This window comes from Aotus nancymaae, unplaced genomic scaffold (assembly GCF_030222135.1).
Source record: "Aotus nancymaae isolate 86718 unplaced genomic scaffold, 86718_ANA_hifiasm-v0.15.2.pri h1tg000031l, whole genome shotgun sequence".
NCBI classification, from domain to species: Eukaryota; Metazoa; Chordata; class Mammalia; order Primates; family Aotidae; genus Aotus; species Aotus nancymaae.
In genome coordinates, this window is record NW_026988444.1 from 6,222,703 (window position 1) to 6,239,033 (window position 16,331).

The 16,331-nt window shown below is 48.7% G+C and overlaps 1 protein-coding gene across 3 annotated transcripts in view; it reads left to right on the top strand.

The window, feature by feature from the left end:
* Positions 1-14,892, top strand: part of PPP1R7 (protein phosphatase 1 regulatory subunit 7) — a 30,710-nt gene extending 15,818 nt beyond the window's left edge. For 2 of the 3 annotated variants that reach the window (XM_012465067.3, XM_012465068.3), the window contains exons 8-10: positions 1,705-1,809; positions 5,090-5,176; positions 13,942-14,892. In XM_012465067.3, the coding sequence (XP_012320490.2) occupies positions 1,705-1,809; positions 5,090-5,176; positions 13,942-14,118 (369 nt within the window). In that variant the 3' untranslated portion in view covers positions 14,119-14,892. Of the gene's footprint in view, positions 1-1,704; positions 1,810-2,390; positions 2,617-5,089; positions 5,177-13,941 lie in introns of those variants that run through there. The other variant, XM_012465069.2, reaches the window with a different exon arrangement.
* Positions 14,893-16,331: the final 1,439 nt, after the last annotated feature.

Genomic DNA, 16,331 nt, shown 5'->3' on the forward strand with positions numbered 1-16,331 from the left:
CGCGGTGGCTCACACCTATAATCCCAGCACTTTGGGAGGCCGAGGCGGGTGGATCACGAGGTCAAGAGATCGAGACCATCCTGGTCAACATGGTGAAACCCTGTCTCTACTAAACATACAAAAAATTAGCCGAGCATGGTGGCACATGCCTGTAGTCCTAGCTACTCGGGAGGCTGAGGCAGGAGAATTGCTTGAACCCAGGAGGCGGAGGTTGCGGTGAGCCAAAATCATGCCATTGCACTCCAGCCTGGGTAACAAGAGCGAAACTCCGTCTCAAAAAAAAAAAAAAAAAAAAAAAAAAATTACCCAGGTGTGGTGGGCACCTATAATCCCAGCTACTCAGGAGGCTGAGGCAGGAGAATTGCCTGAACCCAGGAGGCAGAGGTTACAGTGAGCCGAGATTGTGCCACTGCACTCTAGCCTGAGTGACAGAGCAAGACTCCATCTCAAAAAAAAAAAAAAAAAAATGTTGCCAGGCACAGTGGCTTACGCCTGTAATCTCAGCACTTTGGGAGGCCGAGGAGGGCAGGTGATCACAAGGTCAGGAGATTAAGACCATCCTGGCTAACATGGTGAACCCTGCCTCTACTAAAAACACACAAAAAAATTAGCTGGGCGTGGTGGCTCATGCCTGTAGTCCCAGCTTGTTGGAAGGCTGAGACAGGAAAATCGCTTGAACCCATGAGGCAGAGGTTGCAGTGAGCCAAGATTGTGCCATTGCACTCCACCCTGGGCAACGAGCAAAACTCCACCTCAACAACAAAAAAGAAAATAAGAATTAATTTACTTTAAAATATTCAGTAATTTTTTACACTTTATTAATTCAGGTAAACCTTCACCAAGTGTATCTTTTAACAATGAGTTCTTTTTTTTTTTTTTTTTTGGTTTGTTTTTTGAGATGGCGTTTTGCTGTTGTCGCCCAGGCTGAAGTGCAGTGGTACAATCTTGGCTCACTGCAACCTCCACCTCCCGGGTTCAGGCAATTCTCCTCCCTTAGCCGAGGAGCTGGGATTACAGGCATGTGCCACCATACCCAGCTATATTTTTGTACTTTTAATAGAGACGAGGTTTTACCATGTTGGCCAGGCTGGTCTCAAACTCCTGACCTCAGGTGATCGTCCTGCCTTGGCCTTCCAAAGTGCTGGAATTACAGGCGTGAGCCACCATACCTGGCCTAACAATGAATTCTTTATCTAAAAAACATGTAATTCCCAGCCAGACACAGTGGCTCACACCTATAATCCCAGCACTTTGGGAGACCGAGGCAGGCGGATCATCTGAGGTCGAGAGTTCGAGACTAGACTGACCAACATGGAGAAACCTTATCTCTACTAAAAATACAAAATTAGCCAGGCGTGGTGGCGCACGTCTATAATCTCAGCTCCTTCGGAGGCTGAGGCAGGAGAATCGCTTGAACCTGGGAGGCAGAGGTTGCAGTGAGCCAAGATCGTGCCATTGCACTCCATCCTGGATGACAAGAGTGAAACTCTATCTCAAAAAAATATATATATGATTCCCATGCATGAATTTTAGCTCAGTACAGCAGGCTCAAAATTTTGATCCTCTTTTTCTCTCTACCTGAGTCCATTCGAGCATGTTTTAAGTGAAATGCTCTATTCTTAGAATTCTTCAGGATTTCCTAAAAGCCGTTTCACCTCTCGTCCTCTGTGTCTTTCTGACGGCTGCATGCTCTCCCTCTTGCAGAGCAACCGGCTGACCAAGATCGAGGGTCTGCAGAACCTGGTGAACCTGCAGGAGCTGTACCTCAGCCACAACGGCATCGAGGTCATCGAGGGCCTGGAGAACAATGTAAGACACCCGCTGTCGGTCTGGGGCTGTGTGGGCGGTGGGCAACAGGCAGGCAGGCAGCTGGCCAGCCATCACACACAGGCCTCTCGGGCCAGTGTCAGGAAGATGCCCTGCCTCCAGAGGTTTATCAGAGAGACCTTCCCATCCTGAAAACTGAGGGGCCCCTCCTCATACTAAGAAGTGCAGGAGCTGTGTGCCTGTTGGCCCTCTGCCCTGAGTGTGCCTTGAAGGGCTGACGCTTTCTGTGGAATTTCAGCACAGGCGTCTAGGCTCCCTCAATGGGGCAGCATCCGCTGCACACCACCATGCATTTTGCAAGATTTGAAAAAAACAAACCCAACCTGTTCATGAAGGGCCCTGTACTGCAGAGGGTGACTGGTACCCCTCTAGGCCACTGACCTTCTGCTGATGGCCCCACTGGCCTCAGCCCCTACTTCCCAGCCCACAGAGGGCACAGGACCAGCTCTCAGTCCCAGCCCCCTCCTCTTCTTGGAGCATGAGCAGCTTCCTCCTTACCCATTCCTCCCTGCCTGCTGTCCACACCTGTCCTCACCTGTCCATGCTCCTCCCACCCTCCCCAGCCCTTCTCCCTCAGGCGCAGGCCGGCCTCACATACTGAGAGGAAGTGTGCCCACAGAGGCCCCACCTTTCTCAGCTGCCTCCAGCTCACCCTGCTTTGTCCCAGTGCAGTGTTCAAGAGAAATAAAAGACTTTTTCTCATTCAATTTTACTTGTTTTTTTCTGTTTTGTTAAATTGCCAGCAAATATAACTAGATTGGTCTATAAACATAGCATTTCAATCTCATTAAAGGGCTTTGTGCCTCAACCCCAGGGCCTAGTTGCCATCAGTAAATTTCACCAACTCCTGCATAAAATTTTGGAAAAATTCAAATTTGCCTGTGGAAAGTTTGGTCACCTTCCTCTGACTTTGCAGTGAAATTAAAAGCTTATAAAACCAGCATACAAACCAAGTGTTCACCTGTGTGATTTAGAGTGGTAAATTGAGACATACCTGCGGTGGAACAGCACTGGGGACTGTGTGGAAGGGCCTGGGATTAGGGCCAGGTGGGGTGCGCAGCAGGGAGCCCATGCTCAAGGGAGCCCTAGTGCCCTCTTGCACCCTGGCCACCCGAGCCGAGGCCCCGCAGTCACCACCAAGTGTCCACCAGGAGACAGACAATCTGTATCACGTTCAAATAAGCAGCCAGTCCCAGGAAAACTGGATGTAATTCAGAATTTTACCAGCAGAAGTGCTACACCGTGATCTTGGTTAAACACCAGATTATTCTTGGGCCTCTGAAACAAAACAGAAAAAAAAATTGTTGCATTAAAGGAAATTACGTTATTGTAATCTTCATCATGATCAAATGTGACAGTCTTCCCTCTGCCATTTTTTCACTAGAGATCAGACAAATACTTCCTCCTAAGTTTTGTCTCTTAATTTATCTGGAATTTATTTTTATGGTGGGAAATAAGATAGTAAATGTAGTTTCGTTGCAGATGGGAACTTAGACAGCGCCCCTCTGCAGTGCCTCACGACTCCTGTGTTCTTCTGCAGCGTCTCCTCCAGCTCTGGGCTCTCTCCTGTTAGTCTAGAATATGCTTGCAGTGGTCCCTGACAGGTGTAACTTCTGTGGCATTGTCATGCCCTTTGACGTGCCTGCTCTCCTCACTCTGTTCCATCCTTTTTCTTTTTTTCTATTTTTTAAGCAGTTCTTACTAGTTTGCCTTTGGATGAGTTTTCACAACATTGTCCAGCTCCCCTAGAAAAACGGGAAATAGCGTTGAGTGCATAACTGAATCCTGAGCTTAGAGGTCAGGGACCAGTTCTGACAGCCAGAGCCCATCACCAGCTCTGCCCCTCCTACTGAGCCTTGGTATTTGGACCGCACGAGACTCAAATCCTGCTGTGTGTTCCAGGCCACTCATTTTGCCAGTTTCTGGGCTTGCATACCTGATGACCATGAGCATCTCAGAACGGTGCTGGGTTCAGGGGAAGACTGTCTGTGCTAGAGAGGCCTGTCCCAGCCCCGCCGCCAGGCAGTGTGTCACTGGACTGCCCACAGTCCTGTTGTCTGCAACATCTCCTGAAGCCCTTTTTACTCTGCACCTGCCCCCCTGAGCTCCTCCCTCACACGTTGTTGCTGTTGGTACTCTGTGAGCAGAACTGACCAGGGCGCCAAGATGGGGTGGTTTGAAGGCACCTCCCGGGCAGCGTGTCGTGCATAGCCTGCTGGAGAGTGGCATCGGACTTCACACGCGCATCTGGTGCCAGCTGGAGCGCTGGGCAGCAAGGGTGGTGCAGCCAGAAGCCACAGCCATAGCGCTTTTGAATTGGGAAAGCCACTGGCTGGGTGCATTTTGGGGGAGGCTGGGAGAGGAGTGTTTGCTTTTGAAACATTTTTAAGCTCCCTTAAAACTTGGAAGGCTTTGGAATTAGAATACCAAAAAATGCAGTAGAAAACCAAGGAAGGGACTTGGGAGGGAGCAGAGCGTGAGGGCCGAGCAGGGAATTAATTTTGTCAGAGGTTCTCCTTTTTATGAGAAAAGTATTGCCCAGGCTTAGCTAATGTGTATTGGAAAGTGAGTATCTGATGTGCATTTTCATAGTAGAAGATCCTAAAAACACACTCTTGTCTCCGGGTGGGGTCACACACCCTGCAGCAGGTACTCAGCAGGCCCAGCACCCAGTCCTCGGGACCCAGTCCTCAGCACAGCTCCTTTCTCTGCACTCGTGCTTCTGGCAGCCTCTTCCCAAACAAGAGTGTGGGCCTGGGGTCTGAGTCTTGCCTCTCCCACTGCTACTGTGTGCCTGGGCACATTCTTAGCCCCACTGAGCCCCGAGTTGCTCATCCCTAAATGAAAAGAGGAACTTTGTTTTGAAGATTACTTGGTCGTACATTTCTTCATGATGAGCACTGAGGAAATGTTACTACAATTGTCAATCTTTCTTCAGAGCATCAGGAGTTACTCAGTTCTTGCTGGGACCGTCAGTCTCTGGGAGCACTGGGCTTGGAGTCTAACACAGTCTCAAATCCCAACAATCAGAAGAGCTTAAGGAGGTAGCTGGGCAGGCTTTGATGGAAACACTGTCCCAGGGAAGGCTGCAGGAAGCAGGCAGGTCTCATCACCCTCTGTAGTATGCCCTTACCCTGTGAGGGCAGAGAGGGCAGCGTGCTTGCAGCCCTAAGCTCAGCACCTGACACTACCTGTGTGAGCCATCATGCAAGTCACTGTTGATCAGAGGTAATCCAGGAAACATTTTATTTCCTTCTTTTAGAACAAACTCACCATGTTGGACATTGCATCAAATAGAATCAAAAAGATTGAAAACATCAGCCATCTAACAGAGCTGCAAGAATTCTGGGTAAGTTTAATACACACTGGGGTTGATGACACTTTGACTAAACTGATCTCATTGATTAAAATGTCGTATGAATGAATACAAGGGTCTCCCATAAGCCTTCATGCTGAGTGACTCCGTCACGTCATGAGATTTGAGGCGGGTAATCTTACAGACTTGTATTCAGTTTTGTCTGTGCTCCTCAAAGCATGAGCCACGGATCAGCAGCATTGGCATAACTGGAGATCTTGTTAGAAATGCAAAATCCTGTGTCCCACCATAGCTCAGATGCAAACTGAGTCAAAATCTTTGCTTTACAAGACTCCAGGTGATTGCAGTACATGCAGAGGCTAGAGAAGCCCTAATCTAGGTATGGGTAGAACCTCAGATTGTCATTTGACTAAATAGTTTCCAAACCCCAGCAGAGAGGCAGACACATTCTGTGCAGGTATATTCCAGCACAACAGAAGGAAATGTCGGATGGGCTTCTGCAGTTAGTCTCCTTGGAGTTTGCTTTGTATTTGCCTTGTGGTCACAGATACGTTTCAGGAGTAGTGTTGCGGAGGCAGTGGGAAGAAAAACAGAATGTAAGAAGTTTTTGCAATTCCTCCAAAGTGGCTGGGAGGTGATCCCCAAGTTGAAGTCTTCAGTGTTAGTAGTCCCTTAGGGAATTCTCCTAAGGCTCATTGCCTTTCCCCTAGCACGTGGCCCCTGCAGGGATCGTGGAACAGATGTCACTCTTTGATGCTGTGAATGTAGTAGTGTCCTCAGATACATTGAGTCTAATCCGGGATTCATGCTGAGTGTAAGGCATCATTCTTCCTTGTCTCTCCTCTAGCTGTGCTGCTGACCCTGCTAATGTCCTGTGCACTTTCCTTTCCCCGTCTTAAAAGGTTTCCCTAGAACACAGGTGGCTTGCTGCAAATGTTCCTTGCTCCTTATTGGTGGCACTGAGTCTTGAGTAGTGTCATGATGTGATACCAGAGCATGTCTGGGAAGACCAGAGCCAGAATTTGGCAGGGGATAAAGATGTCCCAGGCCAGGGGGAGCCTCCCTGAGTCCAGGTGGGTCTATGTGCAGCCCACCCTTGAAGGAAGGTGTGGCTGGTGGTAGGCTGGTTGGATCAGTGCATAGGGAGTTGGCAAAGAAGCCAGGGAACTACGCAAAGAAACCAAATGACAGGAGTAAGGAGTCCAGAGACAGAGGACCTAGGTAACGGAAAGGGCACCTGGCAAAAAATTAGGGAGCAGGTTTGGGAAACGAGCTGATACTGAAGCAATGTTCCTGAAGCTTATGATTCCTTCTGCATGCCCTGCCTAGGAACAGAGCATGGGGCACAGAGTGCTGAGACCACAGGCAGGGGCCAACCTGGGCACCACAGCTAGCAGGAAGTCAGGCAGGCTGGTGACCAATCACTAGTGGTCAGATAGTGCCTGACCCTGTAACACAGAAGAATCCTGTTGCTTAGACCACCAAAGATAGTAAAAAATAGCCAGAATTTGCACAGCACTTTAATGGTGTCCAGACTGCTTTCCATTCTAATCTAATTATCACAGCAACCATGTAAATAAGATCATATTACCCCATTTTACAGGTAAAGATTGCATTCCAGGAAGGAAAGTTGCAAACCAGGAACTCTCAGACTCAGTTCCATGCTCGTATCACATTTGAGATGCACATCCTTAGTCTCTAAAGAAGAAATAGAAAACCAGCCTTAACAGGTTTCTGACAACCCAAATACTATGTTTATTGACTTTTCTGTCTTTGTTCTTCCAATTACTGAGAGGAGAATGTTGAAACCTTGCAACTTTATTGTCAATGGATCTATTTCTCCTTTCAGTTCCATTAGTTTTTTGGGTTTTTTTTGTTTTTTTTGTGTGTGTTTTGAAAGTCTGTTTTCAGGTGCATACACATTTAGGATTAAGGAATTCTTGATGAATTGATCCATCATATGAAATGTTCTTCTTTGTTGCTGTCCTCTTTGTCCTTGTCCTGGAAGTATATCTTGTCTGTTATTAACATAGTCACTTCATCTCTCTTAGGATTAGCGCTCTCATGGAATCTTTTTCCATCCATTTACTCTTAATCCTGTGCCTTTATAATAAAAATGTGTTTTTTGTAAAAAGTATATAACTAGGTCATGCTTTCTTATCCAGTCTGGCAATCTCTGCCTTTTAAGTGGTGTGTTTAGACTGCTTACATTTAATATAATTATATTGAAGTACTTTTTGTGTAATGGTTGAGTTTAACTCTATCATCTTAGTACTTGTTTTTTATTTGTCTCATCTATTATTTGTTTACTCTTTCCTGCCTTCTCTTTGGAGTGAGTTTTGTATTTTATTTTTTTAATTTTTGGCAGTCTATTTTAACTCTTATTGGCTTATTTGCTATACCTCTGCACTAGTGTTTTCTTGTTGTTGTTTGTTTGGGGGGAGGGTTGTTTTTGTTTTAGTGATTCAAATTTTAAAATGCATTTTCAATTTATCACCATCTATATATTTTACATTTAAATATCTTATAATCCCCATGATACCTAATCTTTTAAAGACATTTTAAAATGGCCAGGTGCAGTGGCTTATGCCTGTAATCCTAGCACTTTGGGAGGCTGAGGCAGGTGGATCACCTGAGATCAGGAGTTTGAGACCAGCCTGGCCAACATGGTGAAACCGTGTCTCTACTAAAAATACAAAACTTAGCTGGGTGTGGTGGCACATGCCAGTAGTCCCAGCTACTTGGGAAGCTGAGGCAGGACAATTGCTTACACCTGGGAAGTAGAGATTGCAGTGAGCTGAGATCGCACCACTGCATTTCTGACTGGGTGAAAGAGTGAAACTCTGTCTCAAAAAAAAAAAAAAAAAAATTTTAGGCCGGGCGCGGTGGCTCACGCCTATAATCCCAGCACTTTGGGAGGCCGAGGCAGGTGGATCACATGGTCAAGAGATCGAGACCATCCTGGTCAACATGGTGAAACCCCATCTCTACTAAAAATACAAAAAATTAGCTGGGCATGGTGGCGCAACCTGTAGTCCCAAATACTCAGGAGGCTGAGGCAGGAGAATTGCTTGAACTCAGGAGGCGCAGGTTGCGGTGAGCCGAAATCGTGCCATTGCACTCCAGCCTGGGTAACGAGCAAAACTCTGTCTTAAAAAAAAAAATTTAAAACAAGAAAACTCACTTATTTTACCATTTCTGGCATTGTTTATTCTTGTGCGTGGATCTGAGTTTCCAGTTGGTATTTCCCTCCACCTGAAGAATTGTATTTTTTTGTCATTGTGCATTCTGTAGTAAACTAATCCTTCAGCTTTGATTTATTTGAAAAATCTATTTAATTTGCCTGCATTTTTGAAGTTGAGTATTATGGATACACAATTCTAGCTTGACAGGTTTTTTTTCTTTTTTAAGCACATTAAATACTTTGTTCCTTCATCCTCTGGTTTGCACTATCTCTCTTTTTTTTTTTCTTGAGACAGAGTTTTGCATTTGTTGCCCAGGCTGGAGTGCAAGTTGCGTGATCTCCACTCACTGTAACCTCACCTCCCAGGTTCAAACAGTTTTCCTGCCTCAGCCTTCCGAGTAGCTGGGACTACAGGCACCCGCCAGCACGCCTGGCTAATTTTTGTGTTTTTAGTAGACACGGATTGCACCATGTTGGCCAGAATGGCCTCGATCTCCTAACCTCTGTCTCAAAAAAAAAAAAAAGATGGATCTTGCCCTGTTGCCCAGGCTGGTCTTGAACTCCTGGGCTCAGATAGTCCTCCTGCCTCGGCCTCCCAAAGTGCTGATATTACAGGCATGAGCAACCACACCCCGCCCTGGTTTCCATCATTTCTAATAAGTCAGTCATTTTTATCATCTTTTTTTCCTCTGACTGCTTTTTTAAATGTTCTTTTTAATCATTGTTTCTTATTTTGTGGGTTTTTTTTTTTTTTTTTTTTGCAACTTGAATATAACGTGCCATGGTGTAGTTTATTTTCTTTGATGTGTTAGGGATCACTGATCTGTGAATTTACAGTTTTCATCAAATGTGGAAAACTTCTGGAAATTATTTTCTCTAAAAGTTTTTCCGTCCTTGCTCCCGAACCCCGTTATACGGGCTCCCCTGGTGCCGTTTCCTCCACCCTGTTCCACCCTCAGGCTTGAATCTGGGGCCTCTGTTGGTACCGTTTCCATCGCTACATGTTCAAGATCATGATCTTTTAATCTGTAGTATCCAATCTGCTGTTAAGCCCATGTCATGAATTTTGTATTCCAGATATTGTGTTCTCAGCTCTAAAAGAACATTTAGGTTTTTGTGGGGCTTTTTTTGTTGTTGTTTTTTTGGTATTTTTTTTGGGGGGGGTAGATTATCTTTCTCTCTTTGTTAGATTCATGTTTTCCTTTAAGTCCTTCCTTCTTCACGTCTTGTAATTGTCTATTAGATCCTGGGTTTTATGATGTCAAATTGTTGAATGTCTGGAATTTATGTTTTCCTTCAAAGCGTATTGGAGATTAACTGAGTTACAGCTTGATATTCTTTTTATTGGCTCTGTCTCTGCCCATGTTCTCCTGCCACAGGAACACGCTTGCCTACATGCAGAGTGCAGAAGCTGGGTCCTTTGAGGCTTGTTCTGAAGCTTTATTAGAGTACATCTAGATAGCCTACCCCGTAAGATTAATCTAGCGCTGTTTTGAAGCTGTGGCCCTCCTGGGATCTCTGTGAATATCCTGTGAATGTAAGTTCTCTCCACCGTGGTTGGTGGGAACACAGACTTGGACCTGCCGTGGGTGAGCTCTGGGGCTCCCTAGCAGTTGTTCTTCGACCGGCCTTTAGCTTTTCACTCTGCCTAGCATGGCTTCATCGTCAGTCCAGGATTCAAGAGGATACCATGCGGGTTTCTGGAGGCTTTTTCCCTGCAGAGCTCACTCCTGTTTACATTCTAGCTCCCTCTGCCTCCCCAAACCAGTCACCATCTCAACTCAGTGCAGCCACCAGTCTCTGCTTGGGTTCCCCCTCCTTGTTGTGATCCAGAAAGTTCCCCCAGGCAGAAGGCCAGGATGATTTCACCACCCACCTCATTTGTCTCCTGTCTCTCTCAGGAATCACTGTTCTGTGTTACTTGTTGCCCAGTGTATAAAAACAATTGTTTCAGATATTCTGTCCTGTTTTCTAGTAGCTTGTGACAAAGGTAGGAGCCCAGCACCAGCTGTTCCATCATGGCTTGAAGTAGAAGTCCTGCTTGTTTATTTCCCTTTTGTGTCTCAGTCTCCCCCATTGCAGAGCATAAGCCTCATGAGCGCAGGGGAATTTGTGTTTGGCTTACTCTGTTTTCCCTCCCAATTTCTTTATTGTGGTAAAACATACATCATACAAAACGCACCATCTTAACCATGTTGAAGTGTACAGTGAGGGATATTCATTGCATTCACAGTGGTGCACGGCCGTCACCACCAGCCATCTCCAGGACTCTTCATCTTATAAAAGTCAAACTCTGCACCCATCAAGCAACAACTTCCTATATTCCGCTTTCTGTCTCTGTGAGTCAGTGACTGGCTTACTTCACTCAGCATCGTGTCCTGAAGACTATTCATTCTGTAGCAGGTGTCAGTATTTCCTTCCTGTTTAAGGCTGAATAATGTGCCACTGTATGCATATCGTTTCGCTCACTCTCATCTCACCAGCGTCTGGAATAGTGCCTGATATACTTTCTTCTTTTTTTTTTGAGACAGGGTCTTGTTCTGTCACCCAGGCTAGAGTGCGGTAGCATGATCATGATCATGGCTCGCTGCAGCCTCGACCTCCTGAGTTCAAATGATCCTTCTGCCTCAGCCTCCCGAGCAGCTGGGACTGCAGGTGCACCATTAAGTCTGGCTGCTGATTTTTGTTTGTTTCTTTCTTTCTTTTTTTTTTTTAAGACGGCGTTTCGCTCTTGTCACCCAGGCTGGAGTACAGTGGCGCGATCTCGGCTCACCGCGACCTCCGCCTCCTCGGTTCAGGCAATTCTCCTGCCTCAGGCTCCTGAGTAACTGGGATTACAGGCAGGCGCCACCATGCCCAGCTAATTTTTGTATTTTTAGTAGAGACGGGGTTTCACCTTGTTGACCAGGATGGTCTCGATCTCTTGACCTTGTGATCCACCTGCTTCGGCCTCCCAAAGTGCTGGGATTATAGGCATGAGCCACCGCGCCCGGCCTGTTTCTCTCTTTATTTTTTGTTTTTTGAGACGGAATTCTGTTCTTGTCACCCAGGCTGGAGTGCAATGGCACAATCTCGGTTCACCGCAACCTCCGCCTCCTGGGTTCAAGCAGTTCTCCTGCCTCAGCCTCCTAAGTAGTTGGGATTACAGGCACCTCCCACCACCACTGGCTAGTTTTTGTATTTTTAGTAGAGACAGAGTTTCACCATGTTGGCCAGGCTGCTCTTAAACTCCTGGCCTCAAGTGATCCGCCCACCTCAGCCTCCCAAAGCGCTGGGATTACAGGCGTGAGCCACCGTGCCTGGCTGTATCTCATTAATTTTAAAAATATACTAAAACAATGAGAGACAGTGTTATCTATCAGGTTGGCAGAGACTCTTGTAGAATGCAGGCGGAGCCAGTCTGTGATGGCAGCAGGCATTCCCATGACTACTGATAGCTGTGTTTCGTATGAGTTTTCTGTAAGGCATTTAAAGCCTATAAAATGACACATGCAGCCAGGCCCAGTGGCTCACGCCTATATTCTTAGCACTTTGGGAGGCCAAGACGGGTGGACCACAGTTCGAGACCAGCCTGACCAATATGGTGAAACCCGTCTCTACTAAAAATATGAAAATTGGTCGTAGTGGCATGTACCTGTAGTCCCAGCTACTCGGGAGGAGACAGGAGAATCGCTTGAACCCGGGAGGCAGAGGTTGTAACGAGCCAAGATCACACCATTGCACTGCAGCCTGGGGGACAGAGCAAGACTCCGTTTCAAAAAAAAAAAAATTGGGTTTCTCAAACAGTTGAGCCTGTGAGATGCACATTATATTCCTCTCTGGGAGGCCCTAACACATGTTAAGTTACTAAAGACAGCCCAGCTATGACAGTGGACCTGGTGCCAGACCAGTCCTCCTGCCGCAGACAGAAACAGATGAAGCCACTCTCCTCAGGCAGTGGACAGTGGGCAGCACACACCTGCAGGCTCTGAGGGGGAAGTTCCAGCGCCAGCCCCGTGATCGCCCCACTCCTTACCTGGGACATTTCCCATGCAGAGCACAGTACTTCTAAGTGGAAGAGGCAGAGAGCAACATCTCTGACAGCTGCAGTGTGCAAGACAGGGCCCTGGAGAGAAGGGGAGCTGTGCAGAGCAGGGGACACCCCAGTCGGGCCCAGCTGTGGGCAAGGCAGTGTGGGCCCCAGACTAGAACGCCCCCGCCTGCACTCTGCCACATGGACAGTCCCCGTCCTAACCTCTCTGTAAAAGGAGTCGAAGTCTGTCGCCCTATAACGAGTGCCCCTGGCTCTGCCCGTTGTAGGTTCATGGTCAAGTGCAGCCGCTGCCTCAGGAGCAGTGGCCCTGCTCTTGCCACTGTGGTATGCGTGGCAGGCCCTGAGGTCGGGCAGCTCTGAACATGGGATTTCTACACTCAGCGTGATTGAAAGTGAGGGTCAGACCAACAAGGTGTGAAGCTGGACTGGCTCCCCTTGTTCTGGGCCCCATGAGCGCTCCTGAAGCTCCGATCAACGCCTGCAAACAGCCGTGTGCTGCCTCCAGCTAGGCTGGGAGCTGGTGGTGACGTCTCGTCCCAGCTCCACAGCCGGGGACATCACTCATGTTGCTGGCATGAAATCAGCCATGGCGGGGATGTTTAGACCACAGAAGCTGGCAGACACTACTCATGAGGGCTTTAGTGTTTTTCGGGGAGCTAGTGGTTAGACGTTGGCTGGCCCACCGGCCTGGAGCCTAGTGGCTCTTCTCCCCGCATCCCCTCCCACCTCTCACCTCGGTCTTACCGGATGCATCCTGTTGGTTTTCCTGGTGCTGTCGGCGCTCACCAAGGCACTTTGTTGTCCCAAAATTCATCCGAGTACAGGAGGCACATGCATCCATTGGACAGGTGTGGACTGCATGCCCATCACGCACGGAGTGACATCAGAGTCACTTTGTAGTCTTGTCCTGACGGCACTTTTGAAATGCGAGAGAACTCTTCCTGCCAAAGGCAGGTCCCCTCCAGCTGGGCATGGCAGGCAGGGCCAAGATGGTAAAATGCAGTCTGCTCTGAGCCTGCCACTTAGACCTCTGACTCCCACCTGCTCGTGATCTGTATTCCTGGACGTGGTATTGGGTGAAGGTGACAGCTGGGACTTCCTTGTGGAGAGAGCCACAGACGTAATTTACAGAAGAGTCGAGAGCTGTAGGTAGAGCAGTCTCTGTCTGCTGTGTCGCGGTGACACCACAGAGTCCGGCATTGGGAACGACGGCTGAATTGGTTTGCAGAAGTGCAGCCTACTCTGCTTCCACACTTGCCTGTGGATGAGTGTGGCAGGCAGGGGCCAGTACTGCTCGGTCTTCCTCTGCTGACCTGAACACGGGTTTGGCCCCGTCATGGTGACTGGCCCAGGGTTGGGTATGGATAGGTGCCTTGCACTCAGGATGCTCCTGGGGGTGGCTGGGATGCACCAAGGGGCGATGGAAGGTCCCATGAGGTGCCGGGGAAGACCCACAGCTGCTCGCCTCTTCTGAGTGGGAGGGAGGAGGGTGGCTAGGGGCCCCCCCACCAGAGTCGGGGCTGTGGGCTGTGAGGGCGGGGCTGTTTGGTTCTAAAGGCTTTTCTCCCATGTGTGTCCCAGATGAACGACAATCTTCTTGAGAGCTGGAGCGACCTCGACGAGCTGAAGGGAGCCAGGAGCCTGGAGACAGTGTACCTGGAGCGGAACCCCCTGCAGAAGGACCCCCAGTACCGGAGAAAGGTCATGCTCGCCCTCCCCTCTGTGCGGCAGATCGACGCCACGTTCGTCAGGTTCTGAGTCCTCCTCGCTCCTCACGGGGTCCCTGTCCTCAGAAGCACTGCCCAGCCACAGTTTTTTAACCCACCTGTTGCTCCTGAGGTCGTCACTCTATCAACAGTCACAAACCCCATGGCAATAAAGGCACTGGCGATAGCTGATGCGTGATGCCACGCACGCTTTCAGATGCCATTGCGATTAAACCTTGCCACACAGTCCTCCTGGTGAGTGTTGACAGTTATTGTAGCCACAGAGAGAATACTGGACACATCGTGTTCATTTGCTAGAAATTCCTCTGTTTCCTCCTCTCAGAAGGCGGTCACAGGCCCCACCTGAGCCGTGTGAAACACAGGGCCTGCGAGGGCTTGGCGGCATTCACGTGCAGTCCGGGTGGCCCCAGTCCTGGTTAGCAGGGTTCGGGCAGGCCTAACTGCAGCAGCTGAGGTTTTTCAGTCTTTTAAATCAGACAAGGCCAATTTTTAAAAATTACGTAAGTTAAAAAAGCATGGGTAAAAGCCGCCTCAGGCCCGTGTGCTGTGCTCCTCAGCGCTGTCCTTTAACAAGCGCCGGGCAGGCCGACTGCTTTCACGTGTGCCCGTCAGTTCTCGCCGCAGTCAAGTGGGTGTGGGGAGGGCGCCCCGTGTCCACGCGGTCTGTGCTGCTGCCAGAATGCGAGCCCAGTAAGTCTCCAAAGACGGCCTCCAAGGATCGGAACCCTTGGCCCCTTGTGCAGTGGCTTCCTGTTCTCACCCCATTGTTTTGGCTTTTTTAATATAAAATGTACATTGACAGACACCCGAGGTCTAGATTTAATGCTATCAGGGCTTCGTCACCTCCCAGGGTCTCAGATTTCTTCTGCAGAATGAGGGCCACATCATGTGGTCACCAAGATCCCGTCTGCCTCTGGGACTCTGGAACTGTGCCGTCCACCGTGGAAGCTAAGTGAAGACTCCGTGCCTCTGCCGCATCACCACGCTTGAGCTCAGCAGCCGCATCTCACTGGGGCAGCCCGCTCCCTCATCCCAGGAAGTTCTGCTGCACAGCCGCTCCGGGTTCTGTGAGCCCTCCCTAGGACGAGTGGAGCGGGGATGCGCCCAGAGGTCTCCAGGCTGACTGTCCATCCAGCTGCCAGGGAGGCTCCAGGCAGCACAGTGGCTAACCTGGGGCTTAAGGTTCTGTTCCATTCCTGATCCAGTCTTCCTTAAAATACAGTGTAAGACCTGAATCTAGGAAGCAACTACCTGTCGAGAAGCAGAGACACTTCGGGAGTGATGGGGCTAGGGTGTGGCCCCAGATCCTGACCCCAGAATTCTGCCCCCAGCCAAACACCATTCAGGTCTGAGGACAAAAGAAAGATTTTAGGCACATGAGTATTTAGGATATGAGTGCCCTTGCTGAAAAATCATTCAGAGGAGCCCTCCACCAAATAAAACATGAATCCAAAGAAAGAACTGAAGAAAGGGAAAGATACAATTTCAGAGCAGCCAGCGGCAAGCACTCAGACCAACAAAACTTAACACAGTGTCTTTGGTCTGCGCATAGTGGCTCACCTCTGTAATCCCAACATTTTAGGAGGCCGAGGAGAGATGATCACTTGAGCCCAGCCTGGGCAACACAGAGAAACCTTGTCTCTACCAAATAAAAAAAATTAGCTGGGCAGGGCATCCCACGCCTGTAGTCCCAGCTACTGGGAGGCTGAGGTGGGAGGACCCAGTGGAGCCCAGTTGTTAAAGACTATGTGAACAACACTACGATTGTGTCACGGCACCAGCCTGGGTGACACTGTGAGACCCAGTCTCAAAAAAAAAGTTTTTCATGTGGTTGTGAAGCTTTTTGGAAATGCCAAAGCAGAATTCTTAATGAGATACAAAATGTGCCCCCACAGAGCAATTGATGATCTGAAGCATGAGATTCTTTTTCTGGAGGTAAGAGAAGAACAAGTAAAAGGAAAGATGGGGCAAGACTCTTCGTGCAGGAGGGAGCGACTGCTTATCAGTAAAGCTTATGGGAAACGTAAGATTAAAGTAGCATTAATAGAACAGAAATCAGTTGTGAAACATCCAGCTCACAAGTAGGAGACAAACCAGAAACCTTACCTTCAAGCAGAGAGGACACAGGAAGGAGGAGCAGACGCCCATCAACAGGGAGACTCCGGTCCCCCCGGGGTGTGCAGGACAGTCCCTTAGGTGGAGGCTGAGATTTCTTCAGACACCAGCCTGGGCATCTCTAAAACA